This window comes from Gallus gallus, chromosome 4 (genome assembly GCF_016699485.2).
Source record: "Gallus gallus isolate bGalGal1 chromosome 4, bGalGal1.mat.broiler.GRCg7b, whole genome shotgun sequence".
NCBI lineage: Eukaryota > Metazoa > Chordata > Aves > Galliformes > Phasianidae > Gallus > Gallus gallus.
The window spans coordinates 38,184,754-38,209,659 of NC_052535.1; the positions used below are offsets into that span (position 1 = coordinate 38,184,754).

General features: G+C 37.2%; 1 protein-coding gene across 5 annotated transcripts in view; it reads right to left on the reverse strand.

Moving 5' to 3' along the window:
- Positions 1 to 322: 322 nt before the first annotated feature.
- Positions 323 to 24,906, reverse strand: part of GSTCD (glutathione S-transferase C-terminal domain containing) — a 66,318-nt gene continuing 41,734 nt past the window's right edge. For 3 of the 5 annotated variants that reach the window (XM_015276567.4, XM_015276568.4, XM_040699630.2), the window contains 7 exons: positions 17,541 to 17,656; positions 17,286 to 17,330; positions 15,836 to 15,964; positions 10,695 to 10,828; positions 8,807 to 8,837; positions 5,822 to 5,891; positions 323 to 1,392 (listed from right to left, as the gene is read on the reverse strand). In XM_015276567.4, the coding sequence (XP_015132053.1) occupies positions 1,256 to 1,392; positions 5,822 to 5,891; positions 8,807 to 8,837; positions 10,695 to 10,828; positions 15,836 to 15,964; positions 17,286 to 17,330; positions 17,541 to 17,656 (662 nt within the window). In that variant the 3' untranslated portion in view covers positions 323 to 1,255. Of the gene's footprint in view, positions 1,393 to 3,388; positions 3,442 to 5,821; positions 5,892 to 6,569; positions 8,272 to 8,806; positions 8,838 to 10,694; positions 10,829 to 15,835; positions 15,965 to 17,285; positions 17,331 to 17,540; positions 17,657 to 24,906 lie in introns of those variants that run through there. The other 2 variants (XM_040699631.2, XR_005859416.2) reach the window with 2 other exon arrangements.

The window sequence follows — 24,906 nt, forward strand, 5'->3', positions numbered from 1 at the left end:
CTTATTTGCTTACCTTTGTACTTCCAAATAAGAGTGCAGCTTCCTTCAGTCTTCTCATTAAAACAAATAATTAGATCTCTTAGAGCTTTCATAAAGAATAAAGTATATTAGGATTCTTTTTTTTCCTCCAATACCCGTAGCTGTTTGTAATTCTGTTTCCCACACATGCTGATTAAACTTCAGATATATTTAAATTAAACCATGGCAGAATTTGGAAATGTATGAAACCCACAAACATACAAGAAATATCTTGTCATGAGCTCTTTTCGCTGTGACAGTGTGAACAGACAGTTTTAAAGTAGGGTAGAAAACTGCATACTAATCCAAACACAGAACAACATTTATTTTCATTTAATGGTAACATGTCTATGATCGAGCTTTTCAAACAGTTCCATAACTGCAACTTCTTCTGAATTTAAACTGAATATAAAAATAAATGAAGATGACGTATACAGACATAAGAACTTCTTTTAAAAATTGTATCTGACAGCAAGTCTCTTTCAAACAGAAAGTAATCCATTTCAATTAGCAGAGGTGGCAGTGAAGTAACCACTCACCGACATCATTGTTATCTCCTATAATCCGGTCAATGGAGAAATAAGGGTTTGCTCTCTTTAGCTATATACACATACACTTTCCAATGACTGGGTACAGAATTCTTGCTTAATATCCAAAGCTAAAAACTTCACATCATTTTTAAAAGGATTAAGTTGGAATACAAATTATATGCAGAATGATACTGAAAGCATTCTGAAGAATTTGTAGTAAGAATCTTGATGAAATAGTATGGCATTCTTTAGCAAAATCTAGCCAACACCTGTTGCACAGTTTTCATCACTAACACCATAAATCTGTTCCCTCTAGTGAACTGCATTGCTGGCTGATAAGCACAAATGAAGTTTTGAACATGAATGCAATTTTGAAGCAGCCAAGACAGCTTTACTGAAAAGGAAATGACCTTCCCTTCTAAGCCTTCTTCCCCTTTTTTCTAAGCTTCTGCAGATGGATGCAATACCATGGACCATTGTTAGAGAAACCTCTCACTATGAGAGCCAAGAGTTGCTTAATGACACATTACAATTTCCAATGCTCTGCATGCCGTTCACTTTCTAAAACTTCTCATGCTGCTTCCTTTTCCGAACACAATGGGTTCAAGACACATGATGTCTGGTTCCCAACTATGCTTGTATTTGCTGGATGTTTTTATGCATTGAAGATTTATGATCAACTTCAAATCAAGTGCAAGTTTCATACTCTAAACTGGGGTGCCCACAAACATATTGTTCTTTGGAGAACAGCTCTCTGGCTCCATAGATGTAACTTGGACAGAGTAGTTACACTCTTCTGCAGCCCATGCTCGATCAAGATCCACAAGCCCCATACACTGCTTTCCTGAAAAAAAGAGCAAAAGAAAGCACAGAGTCTAAAAATATGCAAGCATTATCAGAACTATGCACTTCAATTTTAAGAAGAAACATCAGTAAGTCATCTAAAAGAAGTTCCAAATCTGCTTTAAAATCTATTTTAATCTGTTTTACTTCAAATAGACAGGCATTAATAGTTCTAAATCACATCTGCATCTTGTAACCTTCATTTACTAATGTTTTGGAGAAGGATTATTAACTCTGTACATATGGAAAAATGTAATAGGCACAACTATTTTCAAGTATTCCCAAAACTTGCAGAAGAATGTGGGCATTAAAGTAAAAGCCACAGGAAGAAAACAGCTAGTTTATCCCTCCACTCCTGAATTGCTAAATCCTCACTCCTTTATAACTGTAGTAGTTTTCCTGCTGCAGTTTCATCTAAAATCTGAAAATCTTTGGTTACTGATAAACAAGGAAAGAAGAAAATACTGAACAGTTATCCAGTGTACTTGATCTGAAAACACAAACTGTGAGTGAAGATCAGATTTGTGACTACCTGAGGAACCTGAATATCCACAAGTCTACAGGTCCTGATGATATGCACCCCAGAGTCCTGAGGGAACTGGCTGACGCAGTCGCCAAGCCACTCTCAAAGCCAATGTTACTGTCCCTTCTCTCTTTCTTAAAAGAATTGCGCAATTATATATCTTTTTGGACTGGGATGAGTACTCACAAGGAGAATTCATATGTCCTGATGATGAACTGAATAAGTCAGGTATTCTAAACTACTCTCTTACTTGCCTATTTATTTCCCTTCAATATATATGGAATTTGGTTGCACCTGGTAAGCATTTGTGCAAGCTTAAGGTAGTTGGCATGAACACATCGCCTAGTATCTTTGCATTTCAGGACAGATGGTGCACATCACACTTCAATACAACGTTTAGTCCAGTCTTTCCTCTTTCCACAGTGAGCAGACAGCCAGAAATATTTTCTCCTTCTGTGAACTGAATTCACTATTTTGACTTCATCAAGATAATGACATTCTGATATCAAATTGGTGGCCTCCAATTTGTGAGGGTAGCTAACTGAATATCAAACAACTTAGACATGCTAATACTTCAGGCCTGAAAAAGATCTTTCCAACCTAGTCCTGTATGGATTTATATGTTGCAGAGAGAAATTATCAGTTTATGCATCCAGTCAGAACTGATCTCTAAATTCCTTGTTGTGGAACTATTCTCCTGTATTTGTTTCACAGAAAATTATCCTCTGCAATTAGTTGAGCAAAATGGCATATAGAACACATCTCCCATAGAGAGCAGTATCATACTTATTCAGAGCTCATATATTAAGGGTGAGTTGAGAATGCCACAGTTGGGCACTGAGATCAGAGAAACCAGTAAGACAGTGTGAAATAAATGGGTCAATTCTGTGATGAAAAGGAATAGATCAGGTGGATTGTAGTGATGCTCATGAGACCACTGAGTATTCTTACACTCAGGTCCCACTACCACGGATAAAGGGTAAAACAGACTTGTCCAGCAAAAACAGGAAGAACTTCATTTAAGAAGGAATCACTGCGTGTAGTTGTACATGGGTTCAACTTCGGTTGTTTCTTGCTTTTTGTTGTTTGTTTGTTTTTTTTTTTTTAATTGACAATACTACAGAAACTGATGGTAATTCCTTTGACTACTCCACTGTTTTTAGCCATGACAGACACAGCCAGAATGCTGTACTGTGTGTGTGGCTTACTTAGGGGCTTATAGATAATTAAACAAAATTACGTTATTTTACAGAGGCTGCATAATTGCTGAAATACATTTTACAATACTACCCTTAGAATTAGAACAAGCCATTATAATTTACAACTGAAAATAAAAAGCCTTCAGTTGTTCAGAAATATTTGCATTAAATGAAATCTGCAGAGGTTTCTCAGTATCTGATTATGCATTGCACAAAAATTAACAAAAAAATCTCACAATATCTGCAACACTAACCTGAGTCAATCTTTAGTTTTTTGCAAACAAGACAAATTAGCCCAACAAGATTCCCATAATCTCAGGTTTCACAGCTGAAATAGGAAAATTGAATGGGAATGTACTTCAGTTAAACTGAGCAGCGTTACTTGGAACATTAAGGACAAAAATAAAGCAACATCCATTCTTTAAAACATAAAAAGCAATGACATTTCCCGTCTGGGAAGGGGAAAAAATGATTTATTTGGTTTTTTATCAGGAAAAAGAACATAACTTCTATGTTTGTGATAAAAAAATAATTGCAGTTTGAGAAAGAAAAGGCAAAAGTTACGATCTTTAAAAGATGTTGTTGAGTCCTCTTCCAACTTTCAGTCCACCTGGCAAACAGCAGGAGAAAATCTCTGGTGCTAAACTAGTAACTGAATGCTGTTTTTTTTTCTCATTCACAAATACTATGACGATAGCAGAGAAGACAAGTTATAAAATACTGTCATCACAGTACCTGTATTACTTTCTTTTTCTGTAGAAAGTATAGGAAATAACCAAAATTCTTTAAACAAATCTTATTGAAAAACATGATTATTTGCTTCTACTGCTTTAATGTGTTTAGTAAGTGGGGGAGGAGTAATTGCGTGCATCAGCATCGGTTAGAGGATGACCTCCTGGAGAGGAGCTCTGCAGAAAAGGACCTGGGGGGCCTGGTGGAAAACAGGTTGGCCATGAGTCAGCAGTGTGCCCTTGTGGCCAAGAAGGCCAACGGTATCCTGGGGTGCATTAAAAAGAGTGTGGCCAGCAGGTCAGGGGAGGGCCATCCTACCCCTCTGCTCCATCCTGGTGAGGCCACATTTAGAAAAACTGCATTCAGTTCTGGGTTCACCAGTTCAAAAAAGACAGGGATCTCCTAGGAGGAGTCCCATGGAGGGCCACAAAGATGACAAAGAGCCTGGAGATCTGCAGCGTGAGGAAAGGCTAAATAACCTGGGTCTGTTTAGCCTGGGGAAGAGAAGACTGAGGGGAGATCTGATAAATGTTTATAAATATCTAAAAGGAGATGGGAGGCAAATGGATGAGGCCAGGTTCTTCTCAATGATGCGTAGTGATAGGACAAGGAGCAATGGCGTAAAACTTGAGCATATGAAGTTCTATACTAGCATATGGAAGATCTTCACAGTAAGGGTGACAGAGCTCTGGAATAGGTTGCCCAGAGAGGCCATGGAGTCTCCCTCTATGGAGATACTCAAAACCCGGCTGGACATCTACCTGTGTGACCTGTTGTAAGGTACCTGCTTCAGCAGGACCCAATGATCTCCTGAGGTCCTTTCCAACACCTGCCATTCCGTGATTGTGTAGTTCACACAAGCCAAGAATGCACAGTTATATCCTTAGAGTTCCCAAGCCCTTCTGTCTTTTCTGACACGGAATCTAGTTTGTAGCTTTCATTGGAATACTAGTACCAGACAGGAGCACATTATAACCACTTTTAAATTAAAAAAAAAAAACACTAGAATTCTGCACATAATGAAGAAACAGCTTTGCTTATTCCATATTTTCAAAACCTTAAGTCTTTATCTTTATTTCTTCAGATAAAAAAATAGAAAAAGCAATGGAAGACAATGAGATGTACAGTTATGTGTAATATGAACTTCTGCATTTTGATTATTAAATACTCTGTTATATGCTTTGCTGTCTATGTGAGTAATGAAATTATCACCACCTTTGTGCATTTCTTTATCTCAGAAAACACTTAAGCAATGAACTGAAATTATGGGGATGAGATTGCTTTTGCCACTAATTGCATAGAAATAAGCAAAAAGAAGGCAGCTACTCTAACTCAAAATTGCAATAATGTAGAAATCTGAAACAGAACTGACTACTGAAAGGTGAAAACTGAATTATGCGCTGCTGAAGCTACAGCACAAGCTTTCCCACAATGGGAAAGCTGGTACCCCAGATAAAGGGCAAGCCAAATTGTGTTCTGGTCAGAGTTGTCAAATTAAAATTACTCTTCACCATTTAAATACAATCCCAGAAAATCTTCAGGATGTTTTTCAAGATTATTACAAATTTAATATTGAGGTGGGCAAAATAAGTTATTACCAGCAGCATATTACCAGCACCAATTACAAGCAGCATAAAGGGTTCACACTGCAAATCACTACTACAAATAGCCAGTGCTTTTAATGTAATATGGACTGGCAATAGAAGGACTTCAGTAAAGCTTACAAAAACCTCACCTCTTTTTCATAAGGTGGGAAAAATGTGGAGAGGCAAGGAAAAAGAAGAAAAAAGTAAAATGCAAACCCTCTAGCTCACACTGATAATCGGGAACAAAGAAAACAGTTTTAATACCATAGTTCAGAATAGCAAGGAGTAAAATGTGAAGAAACCCAGATTTCACAGCACTATTTATTCCTTGATATAGTAATGCAAAGACTTTACTGAAATAGTTTAAGTAACAGCTGTAGAAATTCATACCTATCAGCTTCCGTTCAGGTGGAAGATGAACAGCTGTCTGATCTGCAAACCTACAAAGGATCATGTGCTCCTAAAAGGAAAAGTGAAGATAATTGGTTCAGTAGCATTTCTTTCTTTTGAATACAGTAAGAAAAATCTAATTGGGGTTGTAACTAGAAGATTTTAAGGTCCCTTCCAACCCAGGCTATTCTGTGACTCTATGATTCCAGTTTACTATTGAGATGTATTAAAAAACACTATCATGTAGAAAACCATGTCTAAAAAAAAGTGTGCAAATCCTAATTTTGATATTACTTTGTGTTGTAAAAAAAATTGAAAAAAATCAAGTAACTATAAGCAGATTTCTACTCAAGTGTGCATGTTTCTTGCTTGCCTTTAAACTCAAATTTTACTTTATTTAATCATACGGTATAATTGAGGCAGTTCCCTACTATAGCTAATGCACGCAAGGGTTTTTCAGTTCACAGCTTCACAACAAATGCACAAGCAAAATGAGAACATGCTATAACATGATTAGAACTCAATATGTTTTGCTCAGACAGTTCAGTTTAAATATGGCTATTTCTATTGTACAAAAGGATTGAAAATGCTTAACCCAGAAGTGAGTACTAGGGAACAGAGTAAAAAAGAGAGCCACCGGCAACGTGGCTGTTTTTAGGAGAGAGGGAACAGTGATAAGCAGCTTGGGGCTGTTAAGTGATAAGAGGGGCTTGGCAGGAGAGGAAGAAGAAAAGACTTGCCGCTTTACCTGGAAATCTGGACTGACTCCAGCGCCTTAGCTTCCTACCAGAGATGAGCCTAAAAGTTAAACTAAACTCTAACTTACAACCACACCTTTTTTTTCCTGTGACAGAACCAGTAAATTGTGACGTCTTCTGTTGCTTAAAAATGAGGAGAAAAGCATTTCTGAAATAACTAGGATAACCACTATAAACTGCACAAACTTTGTGCATGCAGAAGCCGTTAACTTGCTTTTAAGAATACCCACACAAATGCCTATCAAGTTTTCAAAGCTGTATGTCCAAAGTTATTCATTCTTACTTTCCAGTTCTTCAACAGGGAGAGCATCTTGACAAATAGAGTTTAAAAAAAAAGTATCATGGTAGACATGTAGAGCTACCATAACCTTTGCAACTGTAAACGAATGAAATACAGCATAATGTTCTCATCAAAAACGTTTTCCAACTGCCAGACTTCTGGATGTCTTTTTAGATCTCACCAAAATGGGAGATAAGAGAAATGAATTTCAAATGGGAACCGGAGGGGGGTGACACAGACAATGTCTGGCTAGCACATGGTAGCTTTGGCTACTAGCCAGCATCCTGTAACAGTTTATTAATATGAAATATATAAAAATGCATACAGCTAGCTGTATAACAAAAGTTATTTATAACCGGGATTACTTGAGGCACCATCCAGCCTAGATCATTTGTACAAACTCTTACATTATTAAGAACAGAAATATTTTTTTAGCACTGTCCTTGGCCTCTACGCAGTTCTGCAACACAAAAATGATGCTGAAATTTCTAAAGAGGTGATAAAACATGTGATTTAAATTTCCCTTGAATCTATTCATATCTGGATAAGAGCAGAAAAATAATTAAAGAAAAAAATCACAACTTCAATAATATTATACACACTATCCTAACTGAGGCTTCCTTGATTTCATATGCCACCATACTTCTCCATACTGTCAACAGGCTAACTTTTAGCAATATTTTGTAATCTCAAGCCTGAATTTTTCTTGATTATGCGTTAAAAAGATGTAAATTTGCTGAGGGAATGTTAAACAATGGAAAAATTAATCACAGATCTAAATCTCACTATGCCACTTTCTTTTATCACTTCAAACTATGGAAACTTATTTCTGTGTCAGTCAGTGAAGTGTACTTAGATTAGACTGTCACAAAGATTATAGTAACTGAACCTCCCTGTGTAAGCTGGCTGAAGTTTTAATTTTTGTCTGTTGAACATCCTCTTACTGCATGAGGAAAAAAGGATGATCTTCCTGCTATATGCAGCATTCTTCAGTATGCTCAGTGTCCCAGAGCACATTTGTAGATTAAAAATAACATCTTTCCCACATATTTTTGTAATAGAAGTCTATTCTGCATCTCCAAAATTCATCGGCTTTTCTAAACACTGAGACTCTTAGCCTAGGATATGATAAATCAGTGTTAATAAAGTTTCTACATAATCTTGCTTCTCATGAATGGAAATATTCTCTTCCCATGCCATATTAAGTACATTTAACCTTCACACTCCTGGTTCCTCATCACTAAGTTTAAGCACATTGGACAAAACTTATTCAGTACCAGTAATCTCTTGACTACTGCGCTGCTCTTGTCTTATTTTACTCCCCTCCTATCTTTGTTTTGTCAGACCTGCATGCTTCATTGATTCTTTCTTCCACTTTTCTCACAAACTATATCCACACAGACCTTGGCTCTCTAGGATCAAAACACATTTGAATCTTTTAAAAATAATTTAGAATAAAACTTTTAAAACAGTACCACACAAAATTCTTGATGAAGAGAATGATCTCTTCCTGCTCATTATATGAAATCTTCTAGACATAAATTAGATGGAGAAATCAGTTTTACCAGAGCGTCTATAAAAGTAACAATTGTAGAAATTTGCAATCATTTTTAGGTACATTATAAACATTAGCATTTCAGATTAGTAAACTGCTATCCTGTAATTTTTAACTGATATGTGTTGAAGTTGGCATCTTAGGATTGGCTCTCCTACATCTTATGACGAAAATAAAAAGACCTTTACTGGAATAATTAAATTTATGGAAAGAAACTTAAATGTATGGTGGAGAGAAGGCAACACAGTGACACCTGCACTACTACATAACACAAGCATTCCTTCTCAATTAAAAGATAAATACTCATGTTTCATTTGATAAGACCCAGTGAAGTGCAAGGAATGGCACAACACACCCTCCATTCACAACACACAGCTGTTTATTTTACATACCTTGTAGGATAAAATTTCCTTGAACTGATGACTGAAAAAAGAAAGAGACTAATTCAATTAACGTCTTAAAACGCCAAGTTGGAATATAAAAGCAATCCTTACATACCAGACCACATTTTAAACAGAAAAGCACTACCTGTAGCAAACCAAAAGACATTCAAAAACGAGACACCAAGACACTCCATTTACTAATAAAGGAAAGCACATTTGATTACTTTTTTCTCTTCAATTGAATTACTCATAGAAATCCTCCCTTTAAACTATTAAAAATGTTAATACATTTTTATTTACTAGGTTTTTTTTTGTTGTTGTTGTTGTTTTTGGGTTTTTTTTTACATTTACTAGGATATTTACTAGGTTTTCCACAGTTTCACATACTAGGTATTATACAGGTATACCTCTAGACATGCATATATTTTCTGTGCATCACTAAAATGAGTTGTTTCTAAGATGGAACTGAGTGGGGGGAAAAAGGGCCACACAATATGAGCCATGTAGTAATACGGGCAGTCTGGTATGTTTGATAATCTTTTTTGTCCCCCTTATTTTTTAAAAGTAAGCTCTAAAATATAGCTCAAGAAAGGTTTGGTATGTTATGAACCACATCATTTCCTACACTGGCTTACACTGTCAAGATCCATAATTTTAGCAAACACAAAATGCCAACAGTTTACCATCTTGCAGCATCTATAGAAACAAAAGGTTCCTAACAATGTGCATTTCTGGTCTTCATGACCTAAAACCATAACCTCTTACAAGTTGCTGTTTCACAAGCCAATGGAAAAGTAGCATGTTCATTAACTTCAGAAAGCCTAAAATTTTATTGCCCCCTCCTTAGGAATACTACTTTTTTTTGCACTTTGTCAGTGGAAAAAACAAAAGGGACGCATATGAAGATATGGGAAATTGTGTAAGAAAGCACTGTTAAATGCAAAGTTCATAAAACCAGTAAATTTTAAAGTATTTACTCTCCAAACACTACTTTGACAACACACTTGAATACTAGACAAAAATATGAAAAATATTTTGCATTATTTTAGATTTTCTGATGCCTTTTAATACAGTGTTTCAGCTCCTTATTGTAGCAAATATGTACCTGAGACAATGTTTTAATTCCTAGTATAATTAAACCTCATCTGACTTGGACACACAAAAGGTAAAGCTCAGCTTCAGAAAATAAATAAAACAAACCTCTCACCCACCTAGCTCTACTACGAAGGCAGTGTTGGTGCTTCTACTGCCTTCTGCCACTTTTTGCCTAAATTCTACATCATACATAGCTGTATCAACAAAAGGCATTAAAATTCTTAAGCCTAAGATACATAAACACCTCCAACATGGCTAATTCAGAGAACAGAATAGCTACACAGTTCACTGAGGAAGTATTAAAAATATGAGCCAAACAAACAAACAAAAAAACAACAGGAGAGCTGTCTACATGGGAATAAATCAGAACAGCTTCACAAGCAATAAATCGTGGCATAAAGCAGATTCATTTCTTTAAACCGATTGCTTACATCTTTTTCCAGCATTAAAATGTCAATTCCCCTTCTTACAGTTCTTTTCATGAGTTTTCTATTAACGTTGTGATTTCAAGGTAAGAGGACTGCATATTACAGCGACTTCTACAAACTCCATCTATTATGTTGATAGTGTAAAGTCTTTGTGAACTCCAATGAACAGATAAATCCAGAAAAAAATAACCCAGGAATTACCCATCTTTCTCCCTTTCAGGGATGAATTTCCAAGTAGGAATTTAGTTGCGTTGTAATTAAGAACAATTTCGCCTGGACACCTACAGTGATTGACTAATTCTGCACTCTTCTAGCATTTCCTTTTTTAAATTTAAATCGGTATTCTAAAGTTTATCTTCTTAGCCCTAGCTTACCTTCTTGGATATTTAAACTTCATGGTGTTCTGAATGAAGCCATAACAACAAGGGGAGATGACAAAGGCTGCCCGAGCCTTGATGCAATGTTCGATCACCATGTCTGTTGCCACACCACATGCATGTAGAGCCACCTACAATGTTGAAAACAAACAAACAAAAAAAAGAATAAGCAAATTCTTTACAGCAATATCCTACATACAATCCTGTTGTATATTTTTGATTGAGTTACTTAAATATCTGAACAGTGTTTAGCAATGAAAGCTGTTAAGCCAAAGGCTGAGGCCTGATCCTTAATTTCTTGGCTTTTCATTTCTCTCTTTCCTGTTTATGCAGAGAAAACTTTATGATCAACTGCACTTCACAAGGGAGACACCAACACTAAACAAAGGTTCCAGAAGCAGTCATAAGATAAATGCACGCATGGGTACACTGCACTGCCATATCAACTCAAAGGAAAAAGTTCCAGAAAAATACTAAAAGAAACTACTATGGAGATTAGTAAAAAAATTTTTGTTCAAGCAAAAAGGATTTAGAAATACAAAAAACCTCATTCCCATTTGTACCTTATTAGATACCAGATAATCCCAAACATCAAACAAAAATCAACAATGGGCCTCACTTGACCTGCTTCTATGGTCTCTCAGCTCTGGAGGAAACAGACTGCCATTCCCTTAATTGAAAGTTGTGCCTGCTACTTTATACAGTGGTTCAGATTTGTAAAGCTGCATTGTTTTCTATGCTTTTATTTCACAGTAAATTTAGGAAAAACGTTTAGAACTGCAAAGCTCACATTTCAAGGTTCAAAGCTGTTTTTCAAGGTACAGCAACTGGAAGATAAAAACTTTGCTCTCAGATGTGGATTATAACAAAGACTTTTTTGTTTGCTGGCTGCTTGATGTAAGCTAAGCTGAGCAGACCATTAATCGTGAGCTGAACTATAACTGCATACAGATGGTAACAAATACTCTTGTCTCAAGGAGAACTTTCAAATTAATAAATATAGTAACTTCAATTTTTTTTTTCTGTTTTTATGAATTTAACAACCAAAATAAAACTGGTTTAAGATCAGAACAACTCTTAATACTGCAGCTATTAAGATTACCAAGGAATAGTTACTTTTACATTTATCCAAAGACCTCTGCTTTGCTTGCATGTTTGGAAAGGAGACCTTATTTACCCAATAAGGATTTAAACAACCACCACCAAACCAGTAGTTTTGTTGAGCCTAAGTGGAGTTAAAGCCAATTGGTTTCTTCTTTGGGTTCCTCAGAATCAACTTAGTTTTTTTTAGAACATCCTATATAACAAAGATGCTACCTGAAACAAAGAGAACACAGACAAATGCAGATAATGCATTTTGTTCACAAATTCGTACATTTATGAAGAAAGGAATACAAAGTGTGCCCTGAAGAGAACAGACTCAATGCAGTGTGAGACCATTGGCCAGCATTTATTCTCTGATGTTCCAATAGAGCAAGAGGGAATTGCTTGATAAGTTCTTCTAAACCTGCTTTTGAACTCCTCACACACAGCACTTAAGAAAATAGCCAAATAATGCAGTTTTGCATTTTACAGTATCTAAAGATACATATAGACTTCTTAAACTAATACCGGAAGCAGTGAGATGAAGATTCATGTCAAGTTCATTTTTTCTATGTCTTTAAATTTTGTTTACTATAATCCATGAATTTCTTGTCACGTCCACTCTCACACTCATGCTGTACTACTTCACCGACAGGAGTGAAATCATGCAATGAGAGATCACCTTTACAAGTCTCAGAAGATAAGTTTAGGAATGATACCTTGTCAAACTTTGTACACATCTCTGCATCACTACACTATAATCTTTGTAACAGACCAGCATTTGTGACTATGATTCAAAGGTCGCTAAACTTGACATAATTTACCTTCCAACAAACCATCAAGCATTTGGCCTACTGCTAAGAAAAGCAGTCAGCTCCTCCCTTACATACAGCTGCAAATGAAAAGTGAGTGCATCCAGAAGAATGAATCATTACGCGACAAACTAATTCCGTAATTTTGATTGACTCAGGTCTCCAAAAAAAAAAAAGACAATTTCAGGTTTGTTTGTCAAATACAGAATCAAGAGAATCAGGCTAAGTACATTGAAATCACAGGCCTGGAAGTGAAGAATTTGAGTGATCTTCTCCTGACGTCTATTTAAATACTTGAACTTGTCACAGGATTTAAGGGAGAATATAACATCCTTTTATTTAATAAGAACTTCACATAGATATTTAACTCAGTATTAACCTTAAAAAAAAAAGAGCAAAAAAAAGATCTAAAACTCCCATGACCCCAAAACTGGAGGCAAACTTCACTGACAATCTATTATACATTTCACACTCAATCACTAAATTATTCATGAGACTGATTTTTTTTTTAAACAAATCTCTGATTCATTTAATGAGATCTAGACAACGATGTAACACAGAAAATAAAGACAGACAATTGGAAAATTGCAGTTCCAAAGACTGTGCTGAAATAATTTGTCTTCCCCCTTCTCCTGCACTATGCTTTGTTTCCTTGACCAAAAAATGAAACAGTTAAACAGATCTGGAGGATGTATATGCCATAAACCTTCAGCATTAAACATTTTAAGATGTAGCCAAAGAACACCCTTGGATTTATAGTTTAAGGAACAGTCAGACTTGCATCTAAAGATAGGAACTTGCGGTAAAAGTTCATATTCTATTAACAGAAAACGAGACCATAAGAGAGGAATCTTTACAGCATTATGCCTTGCTCTTCACTAGTACTGCAGAATTCTGGAGAGGAATTTACTTTCTGCATCTAACACAGACACTTTGAATCAGTATTCAAATAATAAAAATCAAAGAATCTTCTGAGTTGGAATGGATTTCTAAAGGCCATGTGGTCCAACCTCCCTGCACTGAACAGGGACACCTACAGCTCCATCAGGTGCTCAGAGCCCCCCCAGCCTGACCTTGGCTGTCTCCAAGAACAGGACATTCACCGCCTCTCTGGGCAAGCTGTGCCAGTGCCTCACTGCCCTTAGTGAAAAAAAACTTCTTCCTCATGTCCAGTCTAAATCTCCCCTCTTGTAGTGTAAAACCATTTCCCCTTGTTCTGTCAGAAGAGATTCTGCTAAGGAGTCTGTCCTCTTCCTTCTTTCAGCCCTTCCTTTAGATACTGAAAGGCTGCTCTCAGGTCTCCCTAGAGCCTTCTCCAGGCAGCACAGCTCCAGCTCTCTCAGCCTGCCCTCACAGGGAGGTGTTCCACCCCTTGGGTCATTTTTGTGGCCCTCCTCTGGACACACTCCAACATATCCACATCTCTCCTGCACAAGGACACCCCTCATCCCCTCCACTTTGGACACAGTACTCCAAGTGAGGTCTCACAGCACAGAGCAGAGAGGCAAGATCACCTCCCTAACCTGCTGGCCACACTTCTGTTGATGCAGCCCATGGTATGGTTGGCTTTCTGGGCTGTGAGGACACACTGCTGGCTCATGTCCAGCTGCCATCCACCAGTACCTCTAAGTCCCTTTCAGCAGGGCTGTGCTTCATCCTTACACCTCCCAGCTTACACTGATAGCAGCTGTTGCCACAAACTAGGTGCAGACCTTACACTTGGCTTCGTTGAACCTCATGAGGTACACCTGGGCCCGCAGCTCAGCCTGTCTAGGTATCTCTGAATGGCACATGGAGAACAAAGTCCTGCTTCAGCCTGCTTATTTACAGTCACTGTGAGTCAAAATATCACCCACTGACTGCAACAGGATTGCTCATTATGAGTCTTAAAAAAATTGAGGTCTTATTCTACATTTATGAATACAGCTCAAGTATACGCTTCACAAAAAATAGCTACATAGATCATTAGTATAACATTCTCTCTGCCGTGATAGTCTCAAAGAATATCCGGAGGTGGAAGAGACTCAGGAAAGACTATCAAGTCCAACTCCTGGTTCCACATAGGACTACCCAAAAACCCAACCCCTATGTCTAAAAGTGGTGTCCAGATGCTCCTTGAACTTCAGCAGCTGGGGGCCATGCTGACTGCCCTGGAGAGCCTGTTTCATGCCCATTGCTCTCTGGTGGAGAACCTTTTCCTAACACCCAACCTGACTTGACCGTGACAGCTCCATGCCATTCCCTCAGGTCCTGTCACTGCCACCAGAAAGCAGAGATCAGTACTGCCCCTCTGCTCCTTGTGAGGAGTTGCAGCTGCCATGAGGTCTCCCCCCTTAGCTGGTCCTCATACATCTTGTCTTCTAGAACCTTTATCATTTTCATAGCCCTTCTTTGGACACTTTTTGATAGCTTGATGTCCTTCTTGCACTGCGGTGCCCAGATCTGCTATGAGAGCAGAGCAGGACAATTCTTTTCCTCACTGAGTGGCAGTACTAAGCTTGATGCACCCCAGGGTACTCTTTGCCCTTTAGGCCACCTATGCACACTGCTGACTCACATTCAACTTGCCATCAGCCAGAACCCCCCAGGTCCTATTCCATAGGGTTGCCCTCCAGACTCTTGTCCCTCAGTCTGCACACACAGCCAGGGCTGCCTCGTTCCAGGTGTAGAATTTGGTGTTTGCTCCTGTTAAATTTCATACAATTGGTGATTGCCCAGCCCTTCAATTTGTTGGCATCTCTCTACAAGGTTTCTTGTCAGTTTTGCATTGTGTAGTCCTGAGTTTTTGTTTCATCTTAACTGCTTTTGCTGTCTCCTTACTACATTTCAGATCTCACTTTACCGTGCCCAGGCTTACTTTAACCATGAGCAGTCTTTTCTTTCTGCCTTCAAAACCCTCTCCAGATAATCTCATCAGTGAGCTGCTTGTTTCAAAGTCACATGATTAAACCAAAAATGTACCATCCTATTTTTTCAACACGTTCAGGCAGCATTCATTTTTGTGTTTGATTGCAGACTCTTCCCTCTTCACTCATAAACTGACCAAAGCAAATGTCAGTTGGCAACAAATAATAAATACAAATCCAACCTAACATTGGTTAAAATAACAAAGATTCTTCTCACGGCATCAGAAATAGTTGTTTGTATGAATATAAATTCTTTTTCCTCAAATATTAAAATTGTTTTAAGAATAACTGCAGTATCTGGTTAATGTTCTGAAATTAAAAAGCTATAAACACTTACCCCAATGTTAAAAGTGCCATTAAAATAGTCCAAATTTGCTTGAATAAATGAAATGTTGCTTAAACCTAGTTCATCACTTCTGTCTTTAGCACGCATCAGAGACAACTCCTTATTTTCTATGAGCACCACCTAGATTTCACACATACAACATAGTAAGGCAAAATAATACTGAGAAATCAGAGCAACATTACTAACATACACAAATCTTTGTAGTTTAGGTGACAAAACTTCTCTAAGTTACTTCTAAGATCGACAGAATATTAACAGGTGACATAACGAAAGGCATCAAAGATCTACCAATATCAATCAGTTAGCAAATATTTTTTATATTTTTCCCTCCAACTAGAACTTCCTTTTCTCATGCAGTAACTGGAGGAGGCAGAAGAGAAAAACAAGCTTATGTAATATAAGTAACTATTTTAGTACTTTATGTCATTTCACGAGGCCGCTTGCTACCAGCCAACCCAGTGAGAGGTGTCAGTGAAACCTCATGTTCTCTGAGGAGCTCTTCATCTCCTTCCTGCAGGACATCTTCTGTAGGTGCACAGCCATAGTCTGTAAACGTGTGTCCTGCCCAAGCCGTGCCCAGAAGCATACCCAGCTAAAGAAGAAACCAGCCTCTCACTCCTTTCATTGAATTCCCTCTCACACAGTCATTTCCCCAACCATGGGAGAGTTGGAGAAGAGAGTGAAATCATCTCCAATCCAACATTCAGTGTTGGAAAAAAAAGTCTTGTTTTTTCTTTTTGCCCTCATTTCTATAACAACACTACAAAGACAAAAATTACAAGATTGTACTCGTATGAAATCCTTCTTCTAAAAAAAAGAAAAAAAGCCAAGAAAAAAAATCCTCTTCAATCACTTTCTTGATTGGGCAGAATTCACTGCAGACTGAGCATAGCACGTATATATAAGTACATAGCGTAACAATAACCTCCATAAGATTTCTAATAGCAACAATGCTATCATATTACACTTATGCTTTCTTACTTCAGGTTTAAAAAAAAAGGTGCAGAGGCACTGTCAGACATCCCTCTCATTACAAGAGCTTCATCTCCATGCAAACTTTACAACACAAGCTGAGAGGTTTTGTTAGAAAGCAGCAGTATCATCCATGCACTGTATTTATTTATTTTGCTCTGTCAATTCACATCTAATTCCATATTTGTAATCTGAAGTATATTTGGTTTTTTGTTCATTTGTTTTTCTCTTCTTTTTCTGAAGAGGAGCTTCTAAGCTTTCCTTTTCAGCGATGACATCTATGCTTCTCCCCCACTAATACAATGCGATAAATACAGGTACCAATGAAATATTACCTTATAGAGCATAAGCCTTCCTAAAAAGTAACAGTTTTGTCTTCAAGATTATTCTCCCTAGCTGCACATCTTTTTAAATATGATTATTAGAGAACAAAAGCTCATACCATCTGTACTTTTTATTTAGAATTTACCTGACATGATGGCATCATGTGAGCAAGAACAATTCCAACATGACCCTGTGAAAACAAAAACAAACAGTAAAATCTTTGAGCCACTTTTCAACACTGGTGAGTCATTTCATGCTGAGTATCCCCTCTCCATTGACAGTACGTCCAAAAGCAGTTAAAATTTCAGCATATATACTTTCACTTTGCAGTTGTACATGGATGCTGCTGCAAAGATGAAAACCAAAAGAAATTGCAACATGTGAGAAAAATATACTTTACCCCTCCACTGCAGAAATCCACAATCATATCTCCAGGCTTAGCAAGCTTTTTCACTGCTGCTACCAAATTATTCAACTGCTGCTGTTTCCTCAGAGCTCGATCTCTAGACATCTTTCCTGGGGATAACAGAGAAAACATCTGAACAGTGATGAGCAGCTCTCAACATAGGTTATTTCAAATGGGTAAGAGCAAAGCACAGAATATCTGAAATTTATGGCTGAAACTAAAAAAAAAAGTCTAGAACACTTAGGCATCCAAATTCACTTTCAGCTACATTTACAAATATTAGAGCTTTCTCTCTGCCTTCACAAGACCTTACAGCAGCTGCTGTTAATGCATCATTAGGAACAAGTGAGAATAAGCTTTAGGCTGATAATAACCAAACCTGCAAATTAGTCAGAAACAAGGCTCAAACCCATTCACAGTAGTTGCTAACAAAACAAATGCATACAGTATCCTTATGCATCTTGTTTTAAAAGGTTGTACTTAGGTAATTACTGCACTGTGATACTAAAATGTGTCCACTACCTTTAATGGAAATTAAGAGATTGGATACAACCTCCAACATCTATTAGAAAATATTACATCCTTCTCTTTTGCCACAGTAAAATAGTACACTCTATGTCATTAAAACCATTGATACATTTCAGATTATTCTATAAAGGTGAGTCCTACAAAATACAACATTCTATTGACAAGAAGGCATGTAAGGAATGCAGATATGAAACCTTTGTCACATTAAGCAAACTAATAACATTTTAACCAATCATTTCTTTCATTTGAGAGCAAAACTTGGAAAATCTTTATTATAGACTATATTGTAAACTGTAATTCCTCACATGCCAAACTCCTATGTGAACTACACGATTGTCTGCTTCCAATTTTCACAACTCTTTTTGAAACACCTCCAGTTTTAACTTCAATTATTTCAATTCTATCTGATAGAGTACTTATTAAAAACAGTTGCTGCTCTAAAACCAAAAGCACTGATCAGATGCTTTTTATTTTTATGGGGGCAGCAAGAAACTGAATTATTTGAATTCTTTCACCTGATAAGCAAACAAGCGGCCAAACAAGCCCAGACTTCCCAACACATCCAGCTTCCTAGAAGAGAAGTTCTCCACACAGAATACCTCTGTTTGGCTACACACTGCAGCAAGAAGCGCCACTGCACCTCAGTTTGCTAAACCTCAGCTGTCCCAGCAAACCTTTGAGGGCACCGACAGCAGCACCGCTATCACAGCTCAGCATTTAGAGCCAGTCAGCCTTCTCTCTTCCCCCTTCATAGAGGTTGAACTTATTTTAACAAGCATTGGTTCCCACAAGCATTGTCCTAAGTATTTACCACACGCCACTAACTTTGACCTTCACAAATTTTCTTTCTTTCTATTTGGTAAAAACAAGTAATGCAAGTACTTAAAGCTCATTCACAATATGAAGATACAAATCTACTTGGTGGAAAGCCTTCAGAATTCAACTCTGAACTCAAGTTATCTCTGCTATTCATTTTATGGGGTTCTTTGTAAACCCATTTTTCCCTGGCAACTTTTTTATTGTGGTCTTATACCTGCTTTCAACTTTAAATCTTTTAAATTTTGAGAGCAACCAGGCAGACAACTTTGTTTAGTCCCCACCTCCCAGCACACATTAGCACAGCTGTTCTGAGCACTTTTCTTGTGCCGGACTGAAAGACAGACCACACCTGCCAAGTACCAAACGGCGCACAAATCCCTGCACAAAAATGCTCCTAATTGCCTTATCCAAATTCTGTTTTTATCCCCCAACCCTACATTTTCCTGACATGTCAGGAATTTATCAGTATTGAGTACGCCTACTGAAAAACCCACCGAATTCTCATTCTGTGCTAAGTCAGCAAATAGATCCTAGTCACTAAAATCAAAACAAAAGCTAACAAGTTTCATCAGCAACAGATCCACTACTTAGTCTTCAGTTAGACAACCAGCTTATTAGTAGGTTATTAATAAGAAATACTTTCCAAAATATCGATAGCCTTTAAAAACTCTCTAACATGCAACTCTTCACAGTTACCAACAAGGTTTAATCCCTACTGTGCAGAAAATAAGTAGCATGCACTCCCTTAAAAAAGAGAAAACCAAGCTCAAATCAATAGGTCTTTTGTCTACTCTACCTCTGTACTTGATGCGTGGTAGCTAGAATTACAGAAAGCGAGTGAGCCATGACATAGCCTGTAGGGAATGTTAACACAGTGTGTGTGCTCGTCCTTCACTACAGAAAATAGGCATTAAATTCAAGTACAACTTCTGTGTCTAAAAATACTACATCTCACAGTGCATTTCTCAGCCCTTGTCATGATAAATAACGCTTATCATTGTCTTCAAGAATAATGAGATATGGCACCTTGATAGTTCATCTTGACAAGGCAAAACCTTGAAGAACGTGACCTTTTCCTACAATACACTGAAAAACCATTAAGAAGTGCTTTGATCCTGTCGCAAGAACTCAGCTGACGTATTGCCATGCAGTCTTAGAAAGATGTATTTTCATTTCTGATTAACGGTTGAAATGAAAATATTTAATTGGAATTCGTAAATCTAACCTTACTGCTAATTCAGTCCTTGTCAAGCAGGACTTTAAACTCTCTATGGCACCTACAGCTTTTGCATTCTTGCACACAGAAATGTAATTTTTCAGCCAGCAAATACCGCTCTATTTCTGTGCCACCTTTTGTCAGAGTTCAAGTGCTCAATCCATCAGTCCTCAAATGATACTTCAGTATTTCATAAGTAAAACTTGAAAAAGCCAGTTTTAAAGTTTTCTGCAGCAAAATCCAAGCACAACCTGTAAGGCCCTATCTTGAGGTCATTACACAGTATAATGTAGAAAGCAGCTACCAAAACAAGGACACAAGCACACAATACGTACTTTCTACTATTTTACAATGTTACATACTTCTCTCTTAGCACATTATGTTTAATTAGGTTTCCCACAATCCTCAGTTAACCAAATGATAACGTGAAAGGCTGCTTCTCACTGAGTTGAGGATAGAGCAGACATAATGCTACACTGATTAAGGATACTTGATCTTAATACCACCAAAAGGCTCAGCAACTATAAATTAAAAGCCACAAGAGACAGTTTTATTTTTTATGCTAATCCAAAAAAGATTTTCTGAAACCAAGGTTATTTTTCTTCTGGTGGTTTCTTTTGACAATTCAGCATATTCTAATTGTTTCTTTATACTCAAGTTCCCGTAACATCATTGAGGTGAGGGGTATCTCCTGCTACATTATTTTTGGTTCCTCTTGGGAGGCAGGAGGGTTGTTTGCTTGTTTGGTTTGAAGGAGCTTGCTGGACTTTCCCATTAACTCTTATTATTATTATTATTTTACTTCTTATGTACCATACTTATCAGGTTAATATACCTATAGAGTGGTTTCCATACAACTCCTAGAAAAAGCTGAATTCAAACAGATGAAGAATGCCACCTCAGCCAACATTTATAAATGAACATTCTTACTAGCCAGAAATGAGAACACCTTATTAAAAAGAACTCTGCCAAATCTTGCAAGAAATGTAATTAGCAAAAGACAATAACTTGACTGTAACAAAGGAAACATCAGACGTGTTCTCAAAGAAAAGGTCCCACTGTCTCTGTTTTCCACCACATCAGTTCCCTTCAATAATCCAACAAAATTAATTTCCACAGTAGGTGAATTTTCCAAATCACTCTTGCTGAAAAGTAAATAGAAACATTTAACTCAGAGCAGCTCCACAGAATTTCAAAATAGGTATTTAATTATCATTTGCATTATAATGAGGATATATTTCTTGGTTGTCCTATTTCCAGAAGCGTATGAAGGCTTAAGAATCAAATTCACATTTCAAAAAGCCAGGAAAAATAATCATCAGGAAAAAAAAAAAAAGAAAAAACACCCTTATTTTTGAAGCATCACAAAGCATCACATAGTTATACTGGAAGTGGTGTTTTATTGAAGACAAAACAACAAGTAATCTTAATATATGTTTTCCACTTCGTTTTTCTCATCCAAGACCTTCTTCCTAAGGTATATGCAAGGCAAAAGGCAGCTTGCAGGTGGAAAAAGTACATTCTTTTTGATTCTGCAGGAAATCTCACCAAATCATGATTTGATATAAAGACTGAGGGGGCAGAGATTTCCAGAGACTACTGGCAGAGCTAAACGCGCCATTTCAAGAGACATCTCTACCAGGTACAGCAAAAAGATGCAGTTACACATGTTGATGGGAACTGAACTGACTCCTGAAACAGCCCCATCAATGAAGCAACAAAACCAAGCTCCTTTGTCTCTACTGCTATTTAGGAGGATAGAAATTATTATTTTTATCGCCAGTGCATAACATAAGCCATCCTTTTATCTAATTCTGGAGCTAATATCAAAAGAATCCTAAGGTACAGTCAAAAGGAGCTCGTAGCAGAGTTGAAAAAATTCTTGTTGTAAAATTTTCAACATGACATGCTAGTAAAGCATAGGTTTCATAGCATTCATGATAAGCAATCACCAGCTTCTTAACTCCTCTACGTAGATGACTCAAGATAAGTTATCACTACTTTTTTAATTGCCAGAGATACAGGAGCTCATTCTACCATAGAATCGTAGAATCACAATGTTGGAAAGGACCTACAAGATGATCTAGTCCAACCGTCCTCCCATTATCATTGTCACCACAGCTACTAAACCATATCTCGTAGCTCCCTGTCCAGACGCCTCTTGAACACTGCCAGGGACAGCAACTCCTCCACCTCCCTGGGCAGGCCGTTCCAGTGCCTCCTACCCTATTAAATTCATCTTAGTTACTTAAACACTAAACCGTGCACTCAGTCAGGTAGCTTGTGGTCAGTATCAACTCATTTACCCTTCCAAATGTAAACATTCAGAAATTGTTATTCTGGTCTCTCTTACCACACATTAGATATATGTATTTTATTTTAAGGAAATACAGCGTGGACATAAGTTAAGGCAGGTACGCTAGAAATATTCCAGTGTCTCATGCTGTTTCAGTATGGACTTCCTACATTGGCTGAACTTGATTTCTTCTTAAAACAGTTTTCCCACTGATTTAATTTCAAAAGTAACTGAGTTGGGCCAAAAAAATAAAAATTAAAAATTAAGAAGAAACCACAACTGAAAAAATCTGCCTCCGATTGCATATTTCCTTACTTCTGCACCAGAATTTTAATGCATTAATGCTATCAGGGAACATCCTAGAAGTTTGCTTGTTAGTTTAAATCACACGCATGAGCAAAACAGAGAGCGAGTGAATAATAAAAACTAGCAGCATTCACTGACAACCAGCCCTTTTATTACTGTTTTGTATAACTCACCTTCATTTTTCAACTCTCTCTCCATTAACTCTTGGAAAAATAAACTATGAGCTAAATGATCCAGGGAAAACAATGTTTTACAGATCAGGTTGCAATGGAGGAAAACCTCATTTTCCTCTATTTTTACTTCTAAGGTTTTTCTAAAATAACTCATTGTACAATATGTCTGTTTCAAGCAGATAGAAAGATATCCCACTACCTGGAGTGGGTTATTATCAACAGAAGGAATCAGCAGTCAGTTCTCAGGAAAGCTTTTTCTTTTTTTGTTCCCTGAATGGATGTTTATCAGAACATATTCTCGATCTATGAATCTTGGAAACACCCTTTAAGAGCTGCATGCCTTTACTTGTTGGTAACAGGACATGCTGACACTTACTTTTAAAAAGATGTAATAGGTACATTTGCTAATTCTGCAGTTTCATGCATTCCTAAAAGCAGCACTCTTTAGTAAAGGAAGAGAATTGCTATTAAGTAGTCTTAGCATGCTGTCCATTCACCTTTTCCCATCAGATCACCAGATATTTTTATTGTTAATTTGTGTCTTAGCTATTCCAACACAAGATACCTTAACATCACAACAATAATCCAATTTTTAAGAAAGCTGTCGTTTTCTTTTGTTATGAAGATGAGGCTGACAGATAGACTGACAAAAGCCAGCATTCATTGCTGGGAGCCTTGCTACTGCTTGGAATACATAGCCGATACATGCAGTGCAGTTTAGAACACACCAACCATCATCTTGCAATGACCATACTTTGAACACTTGAATGTACTTGGCAAGTCTAGGAGAACTAACAGCATACATGAACTTACTAATGTGCATAGGTGTGTGATAAGGGCCTTCCTGCACTGACTGTACTTGTAAAAACTGTAAAAAACAAACAACAACAAAAGACAAGCAAGAACACCCCCAAAGTCAAACAGCACCAATAAAGACTACATACTGTCCTGCAGAATGTTTAGAAGGAGCTTTCAGTCAATATACAAGGCCAGAAATTACAATCTCAAAGTATTCACCATTTTTCCACTGTATAAAGGCTTTTATGATCGAATGCGGTGACATTTTAGCTACAGTCAAGGAAGTATGTGAACAGAATGCAAAAAAGCATAGTCTATATAATGTCTAAACTATAGGACAATAACAAAAAAAGAATAGGAAAGGCAACTGAACTCCACAAGAACATTTTATTGGTTTTTAGACGGGAGTCCCTTCCTCCTATCTTACTAACCAATCTGTTCTTTATTATTAAGGCAAGCTTTGCAAAATGGTTTTATCATTTTAGGCATAAAAATACACATACACTATCTTATTGCAGTCTAAAAAGGTCGGACAGATATGAAAACTGACCTTTGACAACTTAAGCAGGAATTTAGCCTGCTTCCCTTTTCGTATAGAAGAATTTAAACATCATGAGAATGTCACCTTTTCAAAAAAATAATAAAGATCAACAGATCCGCCCTTAAGAAGTAAAAATTAATGCTGGGCTGCCTCTGAACGAACACAACTACGCTCTACTTATAAAAGCTTAGTTTGTTCCACGTGGGTTTTTAATTTGTGTTTTCTTTTTTTTTTCCCCCCCAAACCAATTTGTAAAGTAACATTTATATTCTGAATTTTCACCAAAAAGCAACCCAGACACGAATAGCTAACATTGTTTTCAAACACCTGATTCATGATTTACATGAATCTGAACTATATACTTTATACTAGATTTTGAAGCCTTTAGATGTATCCAAATTAATGAGTATCTATTTGTTAGAACCGTGCTTACCTCTGATTTTTTCCATATCATAATATTTCCAGCAGCATGGTTTAGGAAAGTTACTTATCATCCCCTCTTCTAAAACACAAGGTTAAAGGTTAGTTTTAGAATTGTGAGCTCCTGTACATTTAAGCCAGCTGACCATGTGCTCTGTTCATCCATTTACTCATTCTGAAGCCTTGAGATTCACATCTTAAAGCTATTTTCCCAGAATCCCAGAGGCCGTGGAATTATAATTCTAAAATGAAAGCAGACTATT